Genomic DNA, 25,280 nt, shown 5'->3' with positions numbered 1-25,280 from the left:
CAGTACGAGACATCTGCTTCATATAGAGTTGATCAGGCGGTTGATTGTGGCTTGTGGAACGTTGTCCCAGTCCTCTTCAATGGCTGTGCGAAGTTGCTGGATATTGGCGGGAACTGGAACATGCTGCCGTCGATCCAGAGCATCCCACACATGCTCAATGGGTGACATGTCTGGTGAGTATGCAGGCCATGGAAAAACTGGGACACTTTCATCTAAGAATTGTGTACAGATCCTTGCGACATAGGGCTGTGCATTATCATGTTGAAACATGAGGTGATGGCAGTGGATGAATGGCACGACAATGGGCCTCAGGATATCATCACGGTATCTCTGTGCATTCACATTGCTATCAATAAAATGCAATTGTGTTTCTTTGTCCATAGTTTATGCCTGCCCATACCATAACCACACCGCCACCATGGGGCACTCTGTTCAGAACGTTGACATCAGCAAGCCATTTACCCACATGACGCCATACACGTGGTCTGCGTTTGTGAGGCCGGTTGGACGCATTGCCAAATTCTCTAAAAAGACGGAGGCGGCTTATGGTAGATAAATTAACATAAAATGATCTGGCAACAGCTCTGGTGGCCATTCTTGCAGTCAGCATGCCAATTTCCCCCCAGGTGGATAGATTATCCTGGCAAAATGAGAAATGCTCATTAACAGGGATGTGAAAAAATGTGTCCACAAAATTTGAGAGAAATAAGCTTTTTGTGAGTATTTGGAACATTTCTGGGATCTTTTACTTCAGCTTATGAAACATGGGACCAACACTTTTCATGCTGCGTTAATATTTTTGCTCAGTGTGGGTATTAGAGCTGTACTCAGTTACTGTTCGGTGTAAATGGCATTATATAGCTTTCATTACATTAGCAAATGTGTCATCTCTGGCATTAAGAAAGTATTCTTGTCAAGTGACAATATATTTGGAAGGGTTTTGATGCATCTAGTATCCAAACGTTAGACCTTTTCGGATCATTTTAGTGGAATATATATTGAATGTAGCCCCTACATGACTTGAGAGACATAAATAGAAAGAGGGATGAGAGTGAGTGAGGAGGCATGGCAGATGGGCATGAACAGGCTGAAGACTCAGTGGTCTAAGTTCTGTGATCGGCAACACGCTTTTTCCCCCACACTTGTCCTCCCACTCGACTGCTGCTCGCGCACGCACACACGCACACACAATCTCTCGCTGTGATGTACAATTACACTAATGACATTTTATTTAGCCTCTAAGCAGCTCTAGTTTCTTGTCTTCTGAATGAAAAACCTCTCGGACATGTCAGATATTGTTATGCTTGCTGCTGCAAGGTGAGTCAACTGTGTGCAGAGCCTCTTGACAGAGACATTACTCTTCTTGGACATTAAGTGGGGCCAGTTTGTGCTTTCAGTTTGTTTGGCCTCGTCTCAGCAATTCTATTTCCGGAAGACACTGAAACTGTACAGTCTAAGTACTTTAGGATCCTCCATCCTTCCCAGGAACCCTATGAACCTACATACTGCCTCTATGCACTCACGCACGCAAGTCAATTTGATATGATACTGAAAGTCAATTTGATATGATACCTGTGTGCCACTGAAAGACCCGATAGTTGTTACACAAGCTGCTGAGTCAGAGCTGATTTGTTGCTGTTGCAGAGGTGTTTTGGGGTTACACTTTTACAAGCCTCTGCAAATACATTATGCAAAATGAAGACAATAAAAGCATGGATCTATTTTGGACCAGGGACTTCCAACCAAAGTAAAAGGGAAGACTGGGGATGTCCCTATTATACTGTTGTGCTATATTTCACTTTGGCAACTTTGATTATGCTTTATAAAATACATATGTTTTGTGTGTGTGTAAATGTCATATTATTCGGGGATATAGTTGATATTCAGAGATATGGTTGACACAAACTAACACAATGGGGGCACAGTAGGCTACTGATACAGTACTATACTCCAGTAGGCTTCTGATACAGTACTATACTCTAGTAGGCTTCTGATACAGTACTATACTCCAGTAGGCTTCTGATACAGTACTATACTCCAGTAGGCTTCTGATACAGTACTATACTCCAGTAGGCTTCTGATACAGTACTATGCTCCAGTAGGCTACTGATACAGTACTATGCTCCAGTAGGCCTAAGTAATTAAAGCTCACCATCACACAAACAATCCGATTTGTGTGGTTGTGTGGTTGTTCACAAAGACTGACAGACAGCGGGGTAGGCAGACGAGCTGGTAAGCTAATTAGCTGGTTTGTAGTGATACTACCTAAACCCTCTGTAAGCCCTAAGCTCTAACTGAGGACTGAGGCCTGTGTCTCTGGGCTGAGTCTCTGGGTAGAGCAGGTGGTCTCTGTGAACTCAGGTTTACTGGTTTAATAGACTAAATTCATTAGAGCAGAAGGGCGCAATAACAGGTTAATAAAGAGCCTCCCGAGTGGCGCAGCGGTCTGAGGCAATGCATCTCAGTGCTAGAGGTGTCACTACAGACCCTGGTTCAATTCCAGGCTGTATCACAACCGGCCGTGAGTGGGAGTCCCATAGGGCGGCGCACAATTGGCGGCCAGCGTTGTCCGGGTTAGGGTTTGGCCGGGGTAAGCCTTCATTGTAAATAATAATTTGTTCTTAACTGACTTGCCAAGTTAAATAAAAACAATAAATAAAAATAATGAAGGTAGAGACAGCAGCGTGAGGCAGGTGAGATGCCTCTCGGTGTGTTGTTCTCTTTATCGACATCTTTCAATCTCTCCTGGCAGAAGTTAATATAGGAGAGAGGGAAATGCCCCTGTGGCTACGACTCTCTCAACCTCTTCCTCTCGTTCCCCTCTCTGTGACGAGGCCATCGCCGTGTCTCGCTAACATGCTGGGCAGGCCAAGACTGCTGCCTCCTCCAAACACCAGGCCAGAGTCATGTCGTGATGTGATGAGACTATGTGAAAACTGGGTTAAAAAGGAAACATGTCCTTCTGTTCAGCCAAAAGCGCCATTATCTGGTTGCCTACTGATTCATAGTGTTTGGCGGTCATTTGGAGGCCATTTGGAGCCCTCCCACACTATCGGTTTTATAAGGTAATGGAAGATGTGGGAGTTTTAAAAAAGGGTTTGAGAGCCAGAGACAGTCGTTGGCCATTCTGTGGAAGCACCTAGAGAAACCAGACTTTGCGTTTCCTCTGAATTTACCTCAGAACTGAAGCTGGCAGGGAGGAGTGGTCAGCCAGTCTCGCATCCCTTTTCAAACAAAATGAAACAACAGGAATACCCTGGAATAACCCCATTACAAACACTCGAACACACACGCCACGCACCCACATACTTATACACACAGTCATCCACACATTGACACACACACACACACACACACTTATGTGTTGCATAAGAGATACACACGTATGAATGCCCCTCTGATTCAGTGAGATAAAAGGGAGAGTCAGGCTACGAGGTTCTATAATTAGAGGAGCATTCAGGAGGCAAACTGCTGAGTTGTTGAATGTTTCATGTGAAGCCTGGAGGCGTCACAGCGGCAGAGAATAGGCCCAGGTCCCAGCCCCACAGCCCCCTGAGCCCCAATCCACCAACACAGACCAGGGCATACCAACCAGCGGGTATGAAAGACAGGGAGGGGCCGGGTCATTTGAGGGAGAAAGAGAAGGAGGTTAGACATGGTCAATGAGGACAGTGCATGTGAGTGGAGATAGAGACAGTGTGTCACATAGGCCTAGTATGGTTGACTGTTAGGCTGACTTCCAGTGGACTGTAACCTGAAGCAGCCTTAACAAACTATGATTACGAGAATAGTTCTAGTATGTGGGACCAGAGACTACAAATGAAGTCAGCATTTCCAGTAAATAGAGGTAATATAGTTGTGGGGTAGTGAGTGTTGACTTCCCTATTAGTTGTTGAAGACAGACGGTAACTAGAGCAAGCAGATGGATACCAGGCTTTCATGGTTGCATGTCGTCACCTCTTTCCCCTCTCTCTCAATGGAATGATATTAATATCCTGGCCTCAATAATGCTTTCGGGACAAACAGGGGAGCGGTGGGACAAGGAACGCATGAGTGAGAGGGGAGAGGAGGAAATTGAGAATGAGAGGGCATTCGACATGACGGGCATTTTGGAATAGAGATGTCAAAGAATGCTCAGAGGTGTTAAACAGTAGCTCACCACTTCCTACAGGCTACTGTAGCAACATGCATGTACACAAACAAACACAGACGAAACACACAGTAGTTATGTACAGTGGTACTCTATCAGCCTTGCCTCACTGTTAGATTACTGTGCACTTGTTTTATACTCAAGAATGAGGAGCAGTCAAAACATGCACAATAATATGGGATATATACACAATATATTCAAAGGTATGTGGACACCCCTTCAAATTAGTGGAATTGGCTTTTTCCAGCCACACCCATTGCTGACAGGTGTATATATTTGAGCACAGAGCCATGCAATCTCCATAGACAAGCATTGGCAGTAGAATGACCTTACTGAAGAGCTCAGTGACTTTCAACGTTGCACTGTCATAGGATGCCACCTTTCCAACAAGTCAGTTCATCACATTTCTGCCCTGCTAGAGCTGCCCCGGTCAACTGTAAATGCTGTTATTGTGAAGTGGAAACGTCTAGGAGCAACAATGGCTCTGGCGTGAAGTGGTAGGCCACACAAGCTCACAGAACGGGACCGCCGAGGGTTGAAGCGAGTAGCGCATAAAAATTGTCTGTCCTCAGTTGAAACACTCACTACAGAGTTCCAAACTTCCTCTGGAAGCAACATCAGCACAAGAACTGTTCGTCGGGAACTTCATGAAATGGGTTTCCATGGCCAAACATCAAATCAAATGTTATTTGTCACATGCGCCGAATACAACAGGTAAATGAAAGTAAAAAATTATAAAAAGTAACACAATAAAATAACAATAGCGAGTCTATATACAGGGGGTACCGGTACAGAGTCAATGTGCAGGGGTACAGGTTAGTTGACGTAATTTGTACACGTAGGTATGGGTAAAAGTGACTATGCATCGAAAATAGACAGTGCGTAGGCCAGTGGCGCTGCCAAGGGGTGGCCAGGGGGGGCACCCCTTGGTACAATAGCTGCCCCCCCCCACTGAGTCCCCTCGCGGGTCGCATATGCATAATTTGCTTCTATCTGATAATTTACATGAGGTACTATTCATTTAAATCAATAATGTATATTTTTCATAATAGTTCATGTGAAAGAAAATGACAAATGCATAGCCAGCCAGATGCTTTTGACCGTTCGGAACTGAGTCACACTCCGACCCGTCACCCCTTCCCGGCCTGCTACTGCACAGTGCACTGCCAGATGACAGCAGCAGGTGAGCTCAGCCTCGTGTCTCTGGTGGTATCATCGGAAGCTAGGCTAGCTGGCAGATGCCTGCAGAGTTGAGACCACCAGACTGCTAACGGGTAAGTAAGTCATACAGTACTAGTTACAGTTTTTTTTTTAAATGTATGTACTCAGTAAACTGTTCGTTTTTTGACGGTGTCGAATTACCTAGCTAGCTAGCTTATGTTAGCTAGCTAGTTAAGTTAGCTAGTTAATTTGGGTATTGGGGAGGCTTAGCTAGCTAGTTTATGCCGTAAGGTTACTCTGCAGCATAGAGAGTGTTAGCTAACTATAGTTAGAGTTATTGTAGCTTTCCAGAACGATTTTCAAACCACTTGATGAACTTAGGACTGCCAGAGCATCTAGCTAGCTGACGTTATAGCGTTATAGCGTTAGCTTACTAGCTACGATTAGCCACTGTAGCTATGTCAATTTGCAGACGATGAAGAGAAAGTCCACGGATATCTCGTCTGAACAGTAGTACAGGGGTGATACAGCCGACAGGGGAGCAGCAGCAGAGGGTTAAACGTTAGTGAGGATGCAGTCGAAGATGATGATAACGTCATTGAGCAAGCCAATGAACAGGCAGAGGCAGCGAGAGAGCATTGCAGAACATGACGGCGACGAACTGGCACAGGCAGCATCAGTGACAGAGCACAGTGAAGAACACCAGACAGCAGCACGGCACAAAAGTGCGGAACAGGCAGCAACAGCAGTCCCAGAGGTCAACAACCAAGCGAGGCAGGACCCGGCTAGAGCTATTCAACCCATTCCTGGACCAATAGGTGAAGTTATGACAGCATGACAGTGCCCCTGATAATGAAATGGGTGGCTGGAGAGTAATCTGGGTATCAGAGTATCTGGGTCATGACATAATCACATAAAGCCTTCTGATTCATGTTTGCTGGTAGTTGAGTTTGAATAGTCTGAATTGTCTGTAGGCCGATATTACAAATTAGCCCAAATAGATCTACAGTGTGTCGGCCTCCTTGTAACATTCACCAATGTTTTTGGTGAGATAAAACATCTGTCAGATATTTTACAGTCCCCATAACTCAATTTGGGCACAGCTGTTACCCTTGTTGATTCTCTTGCTGACACATTGAACAGTTATAGAGAGGGCTCTCGCTTGAATGAGATTTGGGACAACACTGTGACCTCTCCAGGGCGTCAGATCACACCAAGCTCTAGGCTTGATGGGCATCACATTACCTCTCCAATAGTTCAAAGACAGGTCAACACGGATAAGGAGTCATTCGGGGCAGGTTCATTCATTCCAATAGTTGATGTGCTTCTCTCTGAGGTGAAGAGAAGATGTTCTACAGTAAATTGTGTCATCGTGCAAGGCCTTGAATCTCTGCAGTCCCACATTTTGTGAGAAAAATGAAGTGTTTTCCATTTGCCTCACAATACAACTGCAGCACTGAGGATCTGGAATATGAGATCCCTCAGCTTAAGCGAATTCTTGATAGGAAGCAAACTGGTGGCTTGGAAACACCAGTTTAATAGAGCTCACAGTCTTCCTTGAGCCATATAGGGAGGTGTTCCACGGGATGTTTAAACTTTGCAAAATTGCACTTTGCATTGCCTGTGAGCACTGCAGCATGTGAGCACAGTTTTCCTGTGCTAAAGTTAATCAAGACTGTCGTGAGAAATACAATGAGTGATACACTGTCTTGAGAAATACAATGAGCGATTGCTCCATTTGGGGGTGTTAAGAGTAGAGTCAAGAAGGGCGAGGGCCATAAATCTTGATTTTTGTGGACGTGTTTGCCAAAAAAGACACAGCAACAGGTGAATAAAGCTGTATTGAAAAGAATGTAGCCCTTAAAGCAGGGATAAGAATAGGTTGTGATTAGGCTATAGTAAAATGTACATTGTACATGATAATGCTTTTTTTTCATTTTTTTTTCATTTTTGGACATAGTCTATAATATATTTGTTTACAAAAAGACAGCAACAGGTGAATAAAGCTGTATTGAAAAGAATGTATCCTATTACAGCAGGGATATGAATAGGCTATGGGTAGGCTATAGTAAAATGTATATTGTTGACCATGATTATGCTTTTTTGTTTTGTTTTTCATTTTTGGACATATACAGTTGAAGTCAGAAGTTTACATACACTTAGGTTGGAGTCAATAAAACTTGTTTTTCAACCACTCCACAAGTGTCTTGTTAACAAACTATAATTTTGGCAAGTCGGTTAGGACATCTACTTTGTGATGTAATTTTTCCAACAATTGTTTACAGACAGATTATTTCACATATAATTCACTGTCTCACAATTCCAGTGGGTCAGATGTTTACATACACTAAGTTGACTGTGCCTTTAAACAGCTGGGAAAATTCCAGAAAACGATGTCATGGCGTTAGAAGCTTCCGGCAAGGTAATTGACATCATTTGAGTCAATTGGAGGTGTACCTGTGGATGTATTTCAAGGCCTACCTTCAAACTCAGTGCCTCTTTGCTTGACATCCTAGGAAAATCAAAAGAAAATCAGCCAAGACCTCAGAAAAATAAATTGTAGACCTCCGCAAGTCTGGTTCATCCTTGGGAGCAATTTCCAAATGCCTGAAGGTACCACGTTCACCTGTACAAACAAGCGTATGCAAGTATAAACACCATGGGACCACGCTGCCGTCATACCAGGAGAAGGAGTGGTTGGTGCGAAAAGTGCAAATCAATCCCAGAACAACAGCAAAGGACCTTGTGAAGATGCTGGAGGAAACAGGTACAAAACTATCTATATCCACAGTAAAACGAGTCCTATATCGACATAACCTGAAAGGCCGCTGAGCAAGGAAGAAGCCACTGCTCCAAAACCGTCATAAAAAAGCCAGACTACGGTTTGCAACTGCACATGGGGACAAAGATCGTACTTTTTGGAGAAATGTCTTCTGGTCTGATGAAACAAAAATAGAACTGTTTGGCTATAATGACCATTGTTATGTTTAGAGGAAAAAGGGGGAGGCTTGCAAGCCGAAGAACACCATCCCAACCGTGAAGCACAGGGGAGGCAGCATCATGGTGTGGTGGTGCTTTGCTGCAGGAGGAACTGGTGCACTTCACAAAATAGATGGCATCATGAGGGAGGAAAATTATGTGGATATATTGAAGAAACATCTCAAGACATCAGTCAGGAAGTTAAAGGTTGGCCACAAATGGGTCTTCCAAATGGACAATGACCCCAAGCATACTTCCAAAGTTGTGGCAAAATGGCTTAAGGACAACAAAGTCAAGGTATTGGAGTGGCCATCACAAAGCCATGACCTCAATCCTATAGAAAATGTGTGGGCAGAAATAAATAATTCTCTCTACCTATCATTGTGACATTTCACATTCGTAAAATAAAGTGGTGATCCTAACTGACCTAAGACAGAAATTTTACTTGGATTAAATGGCAGGAATTGTGAAAAAACTGAGTTTAAATGTATTTGGCTAAGGTGTATGTAAACTTCTGACTTCAACTGTATAATATTTTTGTTTACAAAAAAAGACACAGCAACAGCCGAATAAAGCTGTATTGAAAATAATTGGAGGCCTCTGTGTGATGTTTTTAAACTCAAGTAGGCTTGTTCCCAGTAAATGTTGTGTTCCTTACAATCAATGTGCTCCTTCAAATTAAAGCTGTATATTTGTATTTTTAAGGAAAGGGACAACTCGCCTATTTGAAGAACAATGAATCGCCTAAACACGTTTATACAGATAAATAACACATTTAAACAGGATTGTTGTGGTACTCAAAATGTTAACTGTACCGGTACTAGTCAATGCACATCAGATAAATAGTAACATTAACTGTAAAATAAGAAACCAAAGTATATCCGTATGCGATTCCTTAACTCTCATATTGACATAGTTTTCAACTAGCCTATATACTACAACAGCATAAGAGAATTCCTGAATTTCAGTTATGGTTTTGGTGAGCCACCTCGAGATTTTCAATGGCCCAACCTGGCCACTGCACGTAGCAGTAGCGAAAAACAAATATGGGGGGGGGGGGGGGGTCAATGTTAACAGTCCTGGTGGCCATTTAATTAATTGTTCAGCAGTCTTATGGCTAGAAGCTGTTAAGGAGCCTTTTGGTCCTAGAATAGGCGCTCCGGTACCGCTTTCCGTGCAGAAGTCTAAGATCACCATGTGCAATGCCAAGCATCAGCTGGAGTGGTGTAAAGCCATTGGACATTGGAAACGTGGTCTCTGGAGTGATGGATCACGCTTCACCATCTAGAAATCAGACGGACAAATCTGGTTTTGCCAGAACACTAGCTGCCCCAATGCATAGTGCCAACTGTAAAGTTTGGTGGATGAGGAATAATGATCTGGGGCTGTTTTTCATGGTTCAGGCTAGTCCCCTTAGTTCCAGTGAAGGGACGCTACAGCATACAATGACATTCTAGACGATTCTGTGCTTCCAACTTTGTAGCAACAGTTTGGGGTTCCTGTTTCAGCATGACAATGCCCCCATGCACAAAGCGAGGTCCATACAGGAAATGGTTTGTCGAGATCGGTGTGGAAGAATGTGACTGGCCTGCACAGAGCCCGACCTCAACCCCATCAAATACATTTGGGATGAATTGGAACGCCAACTAGGAGCCAGGCCTAATCACTAATACTCTTGGCTGAATGGAAGCAAGTCCCTGCAGCAATGTTCCAACATCTAGTGGAAGGCCTTCCCAGAAGACTGGAGGCTGTTATAGCAGCAAAAGGGGGATCAGCTCCATATCAATGCCCATGATTTTGGATTGAGATGTTCGACGAGAAGGTGTCCACATACTTTTGGTCATGTAGTGTACCTTTGGCAGTTCATATAAACTGACCAGGTAGCAAACACTTCCGTTAGCGATAGGTTACTAACCTTAATGTAGCCTAGTAGGCAAGTGAGCGACATGACATTCCAAACCACAAGACGCATGATGAAATGTGTAAAAATCGAACTCTTGAACATGTTGCAATTTGTGTCAAGGCCCAATACGGCAGACTTTTCTTACCTCGGGGTAGTAGGAGACCGTTTTCTGGTACCCGTTGTGAGTCTTCTCCCGTGAGTGGCGATGCGCATTGATCGATTGCTTTGGGCGTGTTGAAGTCCTCGTTTTGTCTAGGCTATTTCATTTCAGCCTCCAATACGGGACCTGACACCATTCCTAAAATATCAATGGACTATATATGCGTGTAGACTGAATATACAATACAGCTGTGACCCCGTTCCCTATTTGGAGCGCAACAGAATAATCTTCGCAGCTTGCTTCTTTGCTCTCTGACGGAGGAAAACCCTGTGCGGCTACCAACATGGAACACGGAAACCCCACCCGTCCGTAGTGACGTCACATTTGGAAACTCAAAATGCATTTACTGAGTCTTCACGAAGGGAAACTTATGTCTTTGCTTGTGGAATGAAATCACCTGGAACATTATTTTGTGTAGAGGTCCCAGAAATAAGTAAAATCCTAAAGATAGTGCTTACCACAGTTGATGACGAATTTCATCCAACTTTACAGATTTGTTTACCTTTATTCAACTAGGCAAGTCAGTTAAGATCAAATTCCTCTTTTCATTGCAACAGTGGGTACACTGCCTTGTTCAGGGGCCTCGGAGAATCGATCTTGCAAACCTTTCGGTTACAAGTCCAACGCTCTAAGCACTAGGCTACCTGCCACCCCCGAACAAGGCAGTTGATTGAGTGCTGGAGCAATGTACTTGGATTCATGTTCTCAAAGTACATCTCTCAGTGTCTATAATAATTTAGAGATTTTCCTGACCAGGTGATTACACATTTGACAAGTATGAACATTACCCACTATACAGGCGAACGCATTATGTTCCATAAAGACAGACGCCCACCCAGTATGCAAAGTAAACCATGACTATCTTCACATTGAGATAATGGCAGTTGAGTGTTACATTAGTAGCAAGTAACATAATGGTAGTAATTAGCACAAAGGGAGGCTACAAAATGATGTCATGATTGTAGAACAGTGTCTTCATTTTATTAGAAGGGTAACAATCAAAGTCAATTCCAAGATGGCTCCACTTATTCCTTGTAGAATGCAGTACATTAAGCTCCCTCATCCTCCAGCAACATTCCAAAATGAAGTGCTATAGTACAACATTTCCTCCTTCGTTTCCATTGCCAGGATTGGAGAAGCAGGAATTCAAACAGCTGGGGGAAAAGAAAAAAAAAAGAGTCTCAGGTGATTTTAAAGACATGCACAAACATTTTAACAAAATACTGAGTTTTGAGTCATTCAAAGATGCATGAGGCAGAACTATAGCTACAGTCACAAGTTGCTCCCTTGGACATCTACAGGTCCTTGTGCAACTTAACAATCCAGTCCATCTATAGCGCAATTAGGCTTCCAACATCCATTTCTAAAACTTAGTGTATTACCATTTAACAATCAAACACGTCAGCAGTTAGGCTTCACATAAGTTTAAATTAACACTGAACTACAATGGTGACTTAGCAGTACATAAACAATAATTTTGCCAGTAGAAAACTTGACTACGTGAACTAAAGCAGCATTCAATGCAGTGGCGTCATTGTTTTGATACTTTTAACATTATCTAGTCAAAGCTAGAAAAATTCAAACAGCAAGCCTACTGGCCAATATAGAGTCACATAATACAACCGCTATCGTTTTCCGATGACCCTGAGAACATCATGCAGTCACAGGAGAGAAGTTAGTCTACAGAGAAGGGACAAATCTAGACAGGAAAAAGGAAAGGGCAAAGGAGTCACCTTTGCCCTTTCCTGTAGCCTAGTCATATTGTGGAATATACGTCACATCAATAGGAAGAAAGTGATATTGGTTAACGGGAACTAAATGTACATTGTGTGACAGGTACTTTGACTATGCTCTAGAAAAGTAGCATGCTTTCACTAACCAAAGCACACAAGCTGTCAAAGTATTAGTCAATAGATTCATAATGAATTCCTGAGTAGACTTCTGACATTGCACGACATTAGCTATCCCAGCCATCTATCCTGGACTCATTACATTCAGGTGAAATGTAAGTCATTCTTAATCACATCCCTATTCCCTACTGCTTCCTTAATTTAATCCAAGTACAGGGACCATCAATGAAGCTACATTATATAGACGTGTTACATAGCAAAGTTATCGTTAGTAATTGTGCATTTATTCCTTGTGTTATTATTTCTCTTTTCCCTCTGCATTATTGGGAAGGGCCCGTAAGTAAGCATTTCACTGTTAGTCTACACTGGTTTACAAAGAACGTGACAAAGGAACATGTATTTGGATTACCACTGATATGTATACCTGGCCCAAGGGGAAATTACACTCATTTTATACACTCCATTATAACCAGCTAGTCCAGTCTCTGTAGTTTCCAGGAGAAGTATATTCAAGTCCCAGTAGTGGAGCGTGTTCAAGTACAAGGGAGACACCCCACCACAGAATGAAGAAAGTGGAGAGCAGAGAGACGAAGAAAGGGAGGAGAACGGAGCACAGACTAGTCCCGAGTGTGAAAGAAAGACTAAAAAAGGAAAGTTGGAAAGCTAGATGACAGGAGCGTGAAGGAGAGACCGAAAAGGAAGTGGGAGCTTAGATGAAGAGCACCAGGTCTTTACGGGTGGCGGCTGTGGCCGAGGAGAAGGCGGCGAGGATGGAGGAGAAGACTACGTCGGGGGACTGGCCAGCGTCGACTGCCTTGTGCAGGCCGCGGGCACTGTAGTATTTGACCAGGGGTACAGTCTGCCCGTGGTAGGCCTCCAGCCGTGAGCGCAGCGTGGGCGCATTGTCGTCGCTGCGGCGCATCAGCGGCTCCCCTGTCACCTGATGGGGACAGAGAGAGGAAACATTTCATGGGTGAAAAGGGCAATTTTGGTTTCTTTCTCTGGTTAAGTCTTTTTCCCCACCCCTTTGAGTTCAGATCTGAAAGACTTGGCTCGATGTCGGAAATATGGTGATGGCGCCCCCTAGACCTCAAGTTGGGAAAATGCATCTGCCATATTAAATTCTCTCCTATCCAGTCTCGTCAGAGCTATGATGAACACAGAAGGGCTTGTGAAGATTTGGAGCCGTGTCAAATAGTTTTCCCAGCCAGTAGCACTGAGCTACATCTCTGGGTACACCACACACTGTGCTGAGCATCTGAAACGGTCCCATGAGTCTCAGTTGGTAGAGCATTGCAACGATAGGGTTGTGGGTTCAATTCCCACGTGGGACCAGTACAGAGAAGGGGGAAAAAAGTATGAGATGTAGGCACTGGATAAACACATCTCTAAATGACTCAAATGAAACAAGAGCTCAGAGCCATTAGCACAGAAGCTCCTAGCTAAGGGGTTTCACAACACTTGTGAAAGACTGCGTGCAAATGAGCCACTGCTTTCCTCAGATTACAAACATAGACACTTGTTAAGTGCAAGTTGACCAAGAAACGCATTTGAACACCAGTTAGCAGATTGGGATCTACAATAGAAGTAGGATTTCCAGACTCAGAGAGGGGGACGTCCGTTGACAAGATACTTACGTCGTCCTTCATTGGCTCTTTGGGTGGGTTGAACTCCTCGTGGTAGGAGCGACCACTAGGCTGGTGAATTAGTCTGAGGGGGGAGAGGACAAGGTTACTCCTCCACTCACACTGCCCTTGGCCCACTTCAAAGACTTACACTATCCCACCATGGCAAAACAAAGAACCCCTTTTTGACATGCTGATGTGACCATTTGAATGGACTACAGGTACATCATTTCCCCTCTATGAAGCTGTGTCCTCAATACAGAGCATTGTTTGTCGTGGATGAGGTGGTATTGCTCTGCAACATTATTTGTCCAACAAATGGTCGATAATAACTAGCTCAGACCACCGCAGAATATTTGGTCCTACCTGCCACAGATTCTGCGCACCAGTAGGGAGTCGTTGACAGAGAACTCGATCACAGAGTCCAGCTTCTCTGTGCGCTTCTCCAGCAAGTCATCCAGCTAGAAGACAGAGGGAGTCATAAAACATAGGAGCAGGGAGTAAACAGGTTCATATGCTCAATGGTATAGTGGAGGGTAAACGTAGTTCACGCACCACATTCATTTTGCGTGATGTTCACCACTGCTTATGCTTGATTAACAGCAAGACAAACTTTCACTCTGGGGGATTGACAGCAAAATGGAGTCAGGCACCAACCAATCCTCACCATCTCTGCTTGTTTCACTGTGCGGGGGAATCCATCCAATAGGAACCCCTTCTTACAGGGAGGCGTGTCCAGGTTATTTTCTATGAGTTCTACCACCATCTCATCACTGACCTGAGTCATTTGACAGGAGTAAATTCACAGAGTGATGAGCAGTGAAAATAAATGCATAAGAGCACACAATTAGGACAGACGCCCAAGTCAACCGGTCTCTGATTACCACTAAGTTCCAGCACCAGTGACACAAAAGATTTATTCCTATTAAAAAAATGAACACAGAAACATGTTCAGAACTAACATGAAAACACACTACACATCTTACCAGTTTCCCGGCATCCATCGTCTCCTTGAGCCTCTTGCCGAGCACAGAGCCAGACGCCACCATGGCCCTCAGCATGTCCCCCGTGGCCAGATGACACACACAGTACTGCTCTGCCAACCGAGGAGCCTTGGAGGAGAGGGGGGGAGCGTGGGTATTGGCGTCAAGTCTCATGTTATAAGGGCAAAAGGTGTAGCATTTATGTAGTCACTTCGCAAAATCGCAACTCTGAGGAGAAGAGTATGGCCAAACATAGGCGCTTCCCAACCTGGCAAAACACTACAACAGGTGGGAGCCCGTCAAAGCATTAAAGTCGTGCTGAATCGTAAAATGGCTGGCTGTTATATTTTGGGCACAGTCACAGTCCTTCAGCTACAGAACATAACCTCCACACATGACATGAGACTAATGTCTGAATGGGACACTTTTGGAAAAGCAAAAATAAGTGTTGAATAACTTACTTCATAGCACATGCATAACTGTGGTTTTAAGGACATAATCATGTTGCCATTTTGTTTTTACATTTCAATGTGATTCAGGTTGTGCCACAACGGGGAAAAAAGACCAAACCCTCAGGAGACTGACTAAATAGTTGGGATCTTCAAAGCTAGACCAAAAGTATGTGTCTGAAAGGCCCCTACAGTACTTGTACCAGCCTGTGCAAAAAAATATATATTTAAATAACATTTATTCCGTACACACTGTAGTGTGTGTATATTTACAAGGCTATGCAGCCACTATAGCCATGAGACACATATGGATACAGATCTTAAAGGAAATACATAAGTCCCCAACTCTGGTCGTGGGAAGCTGCAGGGTGTACCAGCTTTTGTTCCAATCAGCCTAAACACACCTAACATTATTACCTCTAACAAAACCCTGGACAAGCGGTTGCTCTCCTGTACCACATACCCCCAGAATTTAAAATAAGAACTACATTGAGCTTTTTGACAGGGAAGTCGAGCGGTAACACGTCTTCATTGAACCTGGTTAGATCAAGTGAAAGCAGTTGGCGCTGGCCAGCTGGAGAGTATGATTAGCATACAGTCCCTAATGTGACGTTGAAAGGGCACTCTTATCTTTAGGACTCTTCACACAAACGGTTGGCATGCGACTCCAGAGACGAGTACCACATTGTGAGCTTGCAACACATTGGCAAACAGTCAAATCTGCCAGCACCAGATAGTGGGAGCCAAGAGGGAATTAGTTTCATTCCAATGGACAGACGCTCATAACTGGTTAGCGAGCTAGCTACAACTTTTAGGATAATTCCTTATTCGTCTGATCTAGCTACCCAATTCATTACACGCGACTTAGTCAAGCTAGCAGAGATAGCCATCTATGCAAGCCAATTCAGAATGAACTTCAGGACAGGGTGTATGAAGTTAGTTGGTTGGCAGTGTTGGCCAAGCGGTATCCCATTCCTACACTTCCTTAGCATAACTCACTCACCTGTGTTCCTTTCCCAGCACCAGGGGGTCCAAGCAGGATTGCCCGAATTCCCTTTTTTACGTCGGACACAGCTTCATTCCGTTGCGTGCTGGGGGCCATGTTCACTTCAGTCGTCCTTGTACCACTTTCATTATCTGCCAACTCGCCCAAGAAAGGAAGTGTCCCCGCCCTCTTCCTGGATGAACCTCTCTTTATCAGAAAATACTTCCACCTCATTGGCCATTAGATGGCTCAGTCAAGCGTCCTACACACCGATTTGCTGAAAAAGTAAGTTTCTTGATATAACATCCGGGTTTTGCATATGCAATTATGAATCTTCTTTGGTCAGGGACCATCAAAATGAACATTCTTATTAGTTACATAATCCTCTATTATTATTGTTATTATTATTTGTTAATTGTTATTATACTTATAATTATGAATGAATAATAATAATTATTATTATTATTTCATCTGTCGGGAAGTATTACAAGTACTGCATGATGTGTCCAGAGATGGCAGAAGAGGCTCAGAGACTGTTCTTAACCACTGCCAATATGTAGTTGCTTTTTGTGCGATTTTCAGCTGCAATGGTTTCACATAGGTGGGTGCTACATGTTCGGCAATGAAGGACTAGTACCCACTGTAATATTCATGTGTAAACATACGGAATTGTAATTGGATGCATTTCAATTTAAATTAGTTGTTTGTTTTGCTTTTTATGTGCTTTGAGATTATTTTCTGTAATGAAAAGCGCTATACAAGTTAAATAAATAATAATTATTATTAACATTGTTATTTGTGTCTAAATATAGGCGTTTGCTCACTCTATAATGAAATTAATGAGTAAGTCAAATGGTAGGAAACTATTAGCTGTGGAAATGATTCAATCGTGTTCAATGCCCATCTGGCTACTGCAGTTTAAAAGTCTAAACGGGATCATTGGGACGTCCCAACTCTGATGGGGTGATGTCACCCCATTAAAAATTCAATTTAAATGGTTATGTTAAGGCTTAGGGTTAAGTAGGGGTTATGGTTAGGGTAGGGGTTAAGGTTAGAGTTTAGGGTAGGGATGTCCCAAGGATCCCTGATAGCACAAACACTGTTTATGCACACTACACTGGGAGATCAGTCATTACATTATCAAACTCATATCCAATTAAGACAGGGCTGATTAGATGGTAAAGATGGAATGACGGATTAGATAGAAAGACAGAGTTGTCATAATGTCCACACAGTGTCCACAGTGTATCTTCATCATGTCATCGAGGTACAAGTCCAGGACATTTGACTTGAGGAAATGTTCACACCAAACTTGATATTCTTATTTAGTCTCTAATGAGCAAGCATTAATGTAGATACTTTTAACGCTGTAATAAAATATAAATGGCACATCTGTCTTTGTAGGCAAACCCCTAATTAAAGGTTGCTCAAATAATAATTTTCAAACTAACAAGAAAACCAACAGACTTCTAATAAAACCACAGTAGTTATCTAAACTAAGAGCTTTTAGAAGCAAACAAGAGAAACATACTATTAATCAAACTAATAAGATTCCAATGTCTCATGTAGTTCAGCTACATGTCAATGAGAGATTGAACGGTGTGAATGTAATGGAGGACCAATGATAGGAGTAAGGACTACTATGTATTAATTAATAGTGATAGCTAACATATTAGTTTTTTGGTTGAGAATGAATGAAACAGAGAAAGAGAAGTGTCATTGCGAAACTTTTTTGCTGCTGTTTTCAACATCTTCATTCCCTCAGTTCCCATCAACACAGAAGAAATGTCTATTTTGGATTGATGTAAATCCGTGCCTGGTAGCAGTGTTGAGGATCAGTAACCATCTCGCCCCACTGAAAGACAGATAATTGCAATAGCTAATTATGTCTGAAGGAATAGTCTACGCTGATGTAAAGTTCAAAAAGCAACAAAGGACTGAAGGAAAGAATTGTGGTATGTTCTAAACTAAAATCTGTCACCAAAAAAATGTTTGTTTATAGACATGCTTGTATGCTCAGGATGTGAAGAATGTTCAACAAAAAGCTTCTACCTGCATAAATATCTATCTAATGTCAAAGAGGCAATCTGCGATTGGTAAATCCATTTTAAGACTTTTATATTAATGATATATAGACATTTGTTCTTGAAGAATATTACTTCTAAATGCCTCATGAGCTTAGTTCAACTGTATTATCCCATCAGAACCCCAAATGTAAGCTTGTTGTACTACATTGTTTGTACACAATGTAATTATTAACAAACACTGTATATCTTCAAAACATGGTTAAAGCTATCATTTTTATCTCATGGTCATCCAGCCCCACCTCTCAGAGACGAGTACCACATTCTCAATTTCCAGATTATTCTGGAATTATATTAATACCGTATTGACTTTATTTGACAACGCATATTGGTAATTCATTTCAAAACATGTTCACTAAGACAAAAATGACTTCCCACTGGGCACAGATGACAGTTCAACGTCTAGTTTTGATTTACATTTGGTTTAGTTGTCAACTAACCGTGTCATTGGGTTTAGGTTCAAAGTTGGGTTAAAAAGAGACAAAATGCCCTCACATTGATGACTTTTTGCAAATTCAAACCGTTTTCCACGTTAATTTAATGTCATCACACTGAGTTTTTTGGTTGAAATGACGTGGAAACAACGTTGATTCAACCCGTTTTTGCCCAGTGGGTTACATCACAAAGAGATATTAGTGATTTCAGTTATATATTATATATATTAAAACGGTTTTCAAGAAACCGATTTTTAGCCGGTTGGCATAAACATTTTTAAGCAGGCCTCATGCTTTATCGGTGATCTGTGACAATTCTTTTACATTAACAAACTGAGTGTCAAAAATGCTTGTTCTTGAACAGCCAATGTGATGAGAGGAGTTTTGTCTTATTCTCACACTTTCATGGTTACATTTCAGCAACAGCATCCACAGTAAATGATACCACACACTCTGAAATTTCCAGAACCAGACGCAACCAGCCATCTATCGACCCTAATGGTAAGTGTGTGTGGGTGTGTGGGTGAGTGCCTGCGTGTGTTATTACGTGTGAGTGTGGTGAATGTGTGTGTGGTTGTGTGGGTCAGATGAAGTCTGTGCAAATTTCAAGCAAGGCAAAACAATGAGGACATTTTCTTTCAGGAAACCACATATGGGTGATAAAAAGAGTTGACAGCATGCAGAACAGAATCTAATTTAGATTTTTCATCATACTTGTCTCCATAGCCTCAAAAACCATGTTCCTTGTTCCACGAATCATACATTTTCTTCATGTTTTGATGATTTCATGTCTAACATACAATACAACTAAGTAGAAAGTTGATGGGAGTCTGATTCATATTCTCTCTCTGTCCCCTCAGCTGGTGACCCTGATTCTCAGGAGGGGTCAAAGGTCAAACCAAGTGGATATGACCCTGTCAGAGTTGTTCTGGTGACTCTCTGTGTTCTTCTGATGGGTGCTGTCATTGGACTTGGGGTTCTCTGTAAGTACTATAGAGTAGACCCATAGTGGAGTCCAGAGTAGGAGCAGGAGTCCCCAAACTGGCTGTTCACATATGAGGCGGGATAGGATAGCTACAGGAAAGTTGGGTCAAACTCATTACTGTACATTTCAAATGTGTCTTTTTCACACTGATACAACTAGCCCACAAACCCAGTGCAGCGCTCTTCAAAATCTCAAACATTTGATTGAAAATAATCTTACAGCAGGTGAATTTTGGATCATATGACTCATGCTAAGATGAATACTAAACAGTACATTTCCATTGACATTTTCATCCCTATAAAAAGTGTATAGCGTATGGGCTTTACCCTCTCAGTTATGAGGAAATGATTGATGTCACGATGCAAAAATGTAACATCTGTTTTAACCAGAAGAGAGAAGGGGAAGTCTGAGTACAAAATGTGACTCTGTTTTTTTTTTTTTCTCAACAGTTTTGAAACATAATCAAGAATTGATTGTGCAGAGAACTTGCTGTAAGATCACAGGTACTATGCGAGAATGTCCAAATAAATAGTGGCACAAGATTCAGTCATTCCAAAAAAGTGCTTTGTTACATAGGCCTATGTTTTATATCATAGAATGAACTCCATTAAGGAATTGGAATTACTATAACAAATTCCATGGTAAAGAAGAAAAGGAAATGGAAGTCACTTCAAACCTAATTTTATTGCCTCGGTTTCAGTCTATTTCTGCTTTTTTCTTATCCCACTTAGGCTGAGGCTAAGTGTATGCATAGTAAATCAATGTGTTTTCATGTCAGTATGGATCTTATACAATCAGTAAGATAAAAAAAAATAAAAAGAATGATTCATATAGTATGTTACAAATACTTGATTTTGATAAGGGACTATTGACAAAGACGTATATATCACCAGGTTATTTCTGTTCCCTCCCTCCACAGAGGATGAGCGTCCAATATGTGCTCATGATTGGATGTGTCACAGGAAACACTGCTATTATTTTTCCAATGATAGTCTGACCTGGGTTGAGAGTCAGGATAAATGTGTCTCCATGGGAGGACAGCTGGTCATCATAGACAGCCTTTCTGAGCAGGTAGTTATCATGACTATTGAATGGGAATTAAATTATACATTGCGTCTGTCCTTCCATATTATCTTTCATTCATTAAGGCTGTGGTCGGGCAATAGATTTTGTATCCACAAATTACAGATTGAGCCAATGGGTTTATAAGATTTGAAAGTGCTTTACATTTTATTATGAGATCTCAGTACCATGTCAGTCTAATGAGAAAAAAACTGCTATAAAGCACATGCAATTAAACATGCAATCTACAAAAATTAAAGTACACCATGTTTGACTGTATTTAAAAAGATAATTCAACCAATTACATCATTTTGTATTTTTTGCCTTATAAGGCTAAAACTGAAATGAGTCTATGGACAAGGAGAGACTGCAAAGCACGCTTTTGTTTTGTATACCTCGCTTTTAGTGGTTACAGCATTGGGCCAGTAACCGAAAGGTTGCTGGATCGAATCCCTGAGCTGACAAGGTAAACATCTGTCATTCTGCCCCTGAGCAAGGCAGTTAACCCACTGTTAGCCGGGCGGCGACGACGTGGATGTCGATTATGGCAGCCAACCGCACCTCTCTGATTCAGAGGGGTTGGGTTAAATGCGGAAGACACATTTCAGTTGAATGCATTCAGTTGTACAACTGACTAGTTATCCCCCTTTCCCTGTTGTCACCAACCGCTAATTTTAGCATTTCATAACCAAAACCAATTAAATTAAAACACTTTTTAGACATTGAGCTTTAGGTTCCACAAAAGCGTGGATTACTGTTCTTGGATGTACTCGACTAGTCCATAGACTGCTATCTATGAGTGTAAGGCAACATTTGGGTGAACTCTCCATTTAACCCATTGTAGCACTCTATATAATTTGTCAATCAATGTTCCTGGTGAAGACAATCTTAGATAAGAAAGTTGGTGCTATAATGAGTGGTGGTGAAGACAAGTTCTGGATCGGACTGACAGACCAAAAAGAAGAGGGAAAGTGGTTATGGGTGGACGACACACCTCTAGATTCAAGTAACAGGTCAGAAGTTATTTTGAATAGTAATACATTTACAAAAGCATGATCATTCAGTATTGCTTCTACAGCATTAGAGTATTGTGATGTGTTCTCATAATTGACAAAACACAAAAATACAGGTGAAATGATGATTCCCAATCAATGCAGTTAATATGAGGACATGGATGGCTGAATTCATTATAATGTAATTCCTCTGTAGCTTCTGGTTTGCTTCCGAAAATGGCGAGAAAGAAGAGCCTGACAACTGGCAAGGAGACGAGAAAAGAAAAAATCCAGACGGTGAAGACTGTGCTAGAATGGGAGAAAAAGGTGGTACTCATGATGGCAAGAGTTGGTTTGATGTCAACTGTGTTTGGTCTCACAGAAGAATATGTGAGATAATGTTATTCTGAAATTTCATTTTTGTCCTCCCCAGTTTTATCATTGGAATGTTACAGGCTTTAGGACCGTGGACGTGTCCGAGTAGTCGGGTAGTCTGTTTGAAGTGTTTATCCGACCGGATAAAATAAAATAAAAAAATACCTTATGTCCCTCCCACTTCTAAAACCAAAGTTGCGCCCCTGTGATACAGTATCTGTGTGAAACTAAAAAAAAAGTATTGAATTTTGCTATGAACATAAAAGTATCTTTACGTTTCTTTTTGCTGACATTTATAATAAGAAGTGAGGATAAACTGTATTGGTAAATGTATTACAGTAGCTTACTGCTGATGTTTACAGACTGCTTGTTATCAACAATATGTTTATGCTTAATGCGTTTTATGCTATAATGTAAAACAAGCCAAATCTATAACTGAGCCTAACAAAAAACATGTCAGATATTTTCAGTTCAGGATTTTCTTTATTAAAGAACAACTCCACCCCAAAACTATCTTTTGGTATTTATTTCATTAGTCCATTGATGATAGTAGTTAGGTTTCCGTCCAATTGGTGACAGATGTTCATGCGAATATAAAAAAAATTGGCATAAAAATAGTATGCGCATTTTCCCACCAGAGATGTTTCCATCAAATGAACATGTTGTGGATAAAACGCTGTGGGTGATAACCTAATGAACATAAAATAACTGTTGTGGTTAAATTCCCATTCCCAAATATAAAATACAAGTTAAATGGAGTTCCGTGTATTTTCACCTCTACTGATGGTTTTGTGAAGAAAAAAACGTGTTTTAGCGAATGTGCCCACTCTAGTATTGGCGTGTGCACTATATAGCCAATTATTATGGACAAAAGAGTGAGATCTATTTTATTTGTCAAATGACAGACAAGCATTGATCATTATACCACCAAAATAAGACCCTCAATATTTTTTCTGTAGGAGCATCAAGCGTATCACCTTGAACTTTCCCCTCCCTGTGAAGTTCATTACAATTTATTTAGACTTCATTTTAAGGGGTCCGTATTACAGTATAATAAATGTGTAATTACACTAACAAATATTGTAGTTAATTTGTAATAACTCATAGTTGCACTGTAGTAACAACATGTAATTGATGGTAATTGCATTCTGTAATTATAGAGGATTTACAACAAATACTTGTTACCATGTTTGTTACTAAACTCACCAATGTAGTGTTTAGTTTCTTCTCAGCTCCATCCAATTTAGTATAAACTGTCAAAAGGTTGTAATCTCTTGGACAGATGAGCTGGGTGTCCGAGATTACTACGGGTTGGAAGCTCAATAAACTCTTAATTACCTACCCGTGAATGGCACACTTCAACATCTCCACTCAATGTTGTTGGTAGCGCTTGCTCCCCAAAAAGTGTGCCATTTTTATTTGTACTATATTTGTACATTCTACATTTCTGAAAAAGGTCGACCGAAGAGGATGGCTGACGTTTTACGGACTCCTAACCAACTGTGCTATTTTGATAGTTTTTTTTGCGTCATTTGTAACTTTTTCTTTTTTCTTTATTTTGTACATAATGTTGCTGCTATCGTCTCTTATGACCGAAAATAACTTCTGGAAATCAGAACAGCGTTTACTCACCTTGAACTGGAAGAAGCTTTTTTCCTTTAACGAGTCCGACGAGAAGGATTCACTGCTTTCCCGGGAGCAGGACCATGCATCCGCAGAACAGAGAAGCTACGTCAGGTAAGACGAGAGGTGGGTGTGGGTATCTATTTGTCAATAACATCTCAACGCTGTGCGTTACAGGGAAGACATCCTCCTCCCTCATGTGGTACCCTTCCTGCAGGCTCATCCTGACATGACCCTCCAGCATGACAATGCCACTAGCCATACTGCTCGGTCTGTGCGTGATTTCCACTGTGCGCTATTGCCAGCGAAGAGCCCAAATCTCAGTCCCATTGAGCACATCTGGGACCTGTTGGATCGGAGGATGAGGGTGAGCCATTCCCCCCAGAAATGTCCGGGAACTTGCGGGTGCCTTGGTGGAAGAGTGGGGTAACATCTCACAGCAAGAACTGGCAAATCTGGTGCAGTCCATGAGGAGGATATGCACTGCAGTACTTAATGCAGCTGGTGGCCACACCAGACACTGACTGTTACTTTTAATTTTGACCCCCCCCCTTTGTTCAGGGACACATTGTTCCATTTCTGTTTGTCATATGTCTGTGGAACTTGTTCAGTTTATGTCTCAGTTGTTGAATCTTGTTATTTTCATACAAATATTCACATGTTAAGTTTTCTGAAAATAAACGCAGTTGACAGTGAGAGGACGTTTATTTTTTTGCTGAGTTTATATTATTTGTAGCCATCTATTTACCACCACAGACCGATGCTGGCACTAAGACCGTACTCAACCAACTCTATAAGGCCATAAGCAAACAGGAAAATGCTTATCCTGAAGCGGCGCTCCTAGTGGCCGGGGACTTTAATGCAGGCAAACTTAAATCAGTTTTACCACATTTTTACCAGCATGTCACATGTGCAACCAGAGGGGAAAAAAACTCTAGACCACCTTTACTCCACACACAGAGATGCATACAAAGCTCTCGCCCGCTCTCCATTTGAAAAATCTGACCATAATTATATCCTCCTGATTCCTGCTTACAAGGAAAAACTAAAGCAGGAAGTACCAGTGACTCGCTCAATACAGAAGTGGTCAGATGACGTGGATGCTACGCTACAGGACTGTTTTGCTAGCACAGACTGGAATATGTTCTGGAATTCATCCAATGGCATTGAGGAGTTTATCTCCTCAGTCATCGGCTTCATCAATAAGTGCATCAACAACGCCGTCCCCACAGTGACCGTATGCACATATCCCATCCAGAAGCAATGGATTTCAGGCAACATCCGCATTGAGCTAAAGGCTACAGCTGCCGCTTTCAAGGAGCGGGACATTAATCTGTACGCTTAAAGAAATCCCGCTATGCCCTCAGACGAACCATCAAACAAGCAAAGCGTCAATACAGGATTAAGATTGAATCAGAGGAAAGCCCATAAAATTGTCAGAGACTCCAGTCACCCAAGTCATAGACTGTGTACTCTGTTA

At 41.9% G+C, this 25,280-nt stretch overlaps 3 protein-coding genes across 6 annotated transcripts in view; 1 reads left to right on the top strand and 2 right to left on the bottom strand.

The window, feature by feature from the left end:
- The window catches only part of LOC115128328 (E3 ubiquitin-protein ligase RNF19B-like), a 34,033-nt gene extending 23,389 nt beyond the window's left edge, over nt 1-10,644 (bottom strand). The window contains 1 exon segment of the mRNA XM_029658081.2: nt 10,339-10,644. The gene's annotated coding sequence lies outside the window, so the exon portion shown is untranslated.
- Nucleotides 10,645-11,306: 662 nt separating this feature from the next.
- Nucleotides 11,307-16,431, bottom strand: LOC115128327 (adenylate kinase 2, mitochondrial). 3 transcript variants are annotated; one of them, XM_029658079.2, is made up of 7 exons: nt 16,264-16,430; nt 14,815-14,940; nt 14,496-14,606; nt 14,195-14,289; nt 13,841-13,913; nt 12,939-13,143; nt 11,307-11,507 (listed from the first exon to the last, which is right to left on the bottom strand). In XM_029658079.2, exons 1-7 carry the CDS (start codon nt 16,360-16,362, stop codon nt 11,500-11,502), a joined length of 717 nt encoding a protein of 238 aa, XP_029513939.1. In that variant the 5' UTR covers nt 16,363-16,430; the 3' UTR covers nt 11,307-11,499. The 3 variants fall into 3 exon arrangements, with proteins under 3 accessions (XP_029513939.1, XP_029513940.1, XP_029513938.1); XM_029658080.2 differs by lacking the exon at nt 12,939-13,143; XM_029658078.2 differs by lacking the exon at nt 11,307-11,507 and having other exon boundaries at nt 11,762-13,143; nt 16,264-16,431.
- Nucleotides 16,432-18,000: 1,569 nt separating this feature from the next.
- LOC135559483 (C-type lectin domain family 4 member D-like) lies at nt 18,001-22,687 on the top strand. 2 transcript variants are annotated; one of them, XM_029658075.2, is made up of 7 exons: nt 18,001-18,200; nt 19,190-19,264; nt 19,624-19,746; nt 20,198-20,251; nt 20,668-20,819; nt 21,693-21,823; nt 22,020-22,687. In XM_029658075.2, the coding sequence occupies exons 1-7, from the start codon at nt 18,131-18,133 to the stop codon at nt 22,210-22,212; spliced, it is 798 nt and encodes a 265-aa protein (XP_029513935.1). In that variant the 5' UTR covers nt 18,001-18,130; the 3' UTR covers nt 22,213-22,687. The 2 variants fall into 2 exon arrangements, with proteins under 2 accessions (XP_029513935.1, XP_029513934.1); XM_029658074.2 differs by having other exon boundaries at nt 18,002-18,200; nt 19,184-19,264.
- The last annotated feature ends 2,593 nt before the right edge of the window (nt 22,688-25,280 follow it).

The sequence above is a fragment of the Oncorhynchus nerka genome, linkage group LG4 (genome assembly GCF_034236695.1).
Source record: "Oncorhynchus nerka isolate Pitt River linkage group LG4, Oner_Uvic_2.0, whole genome shotgun sequence".
Taxonomy (NCBI): domain Eukaryota; kingdom Metazoa; phylum Chordata; class Actinopteri; order Salmoniformes; family Salmonidae; genus Oncorhynchus; species Oncorhynchus nerka.
This window is presented reverse-complemented; position numbering and strand designations above follow the sequence as displayed.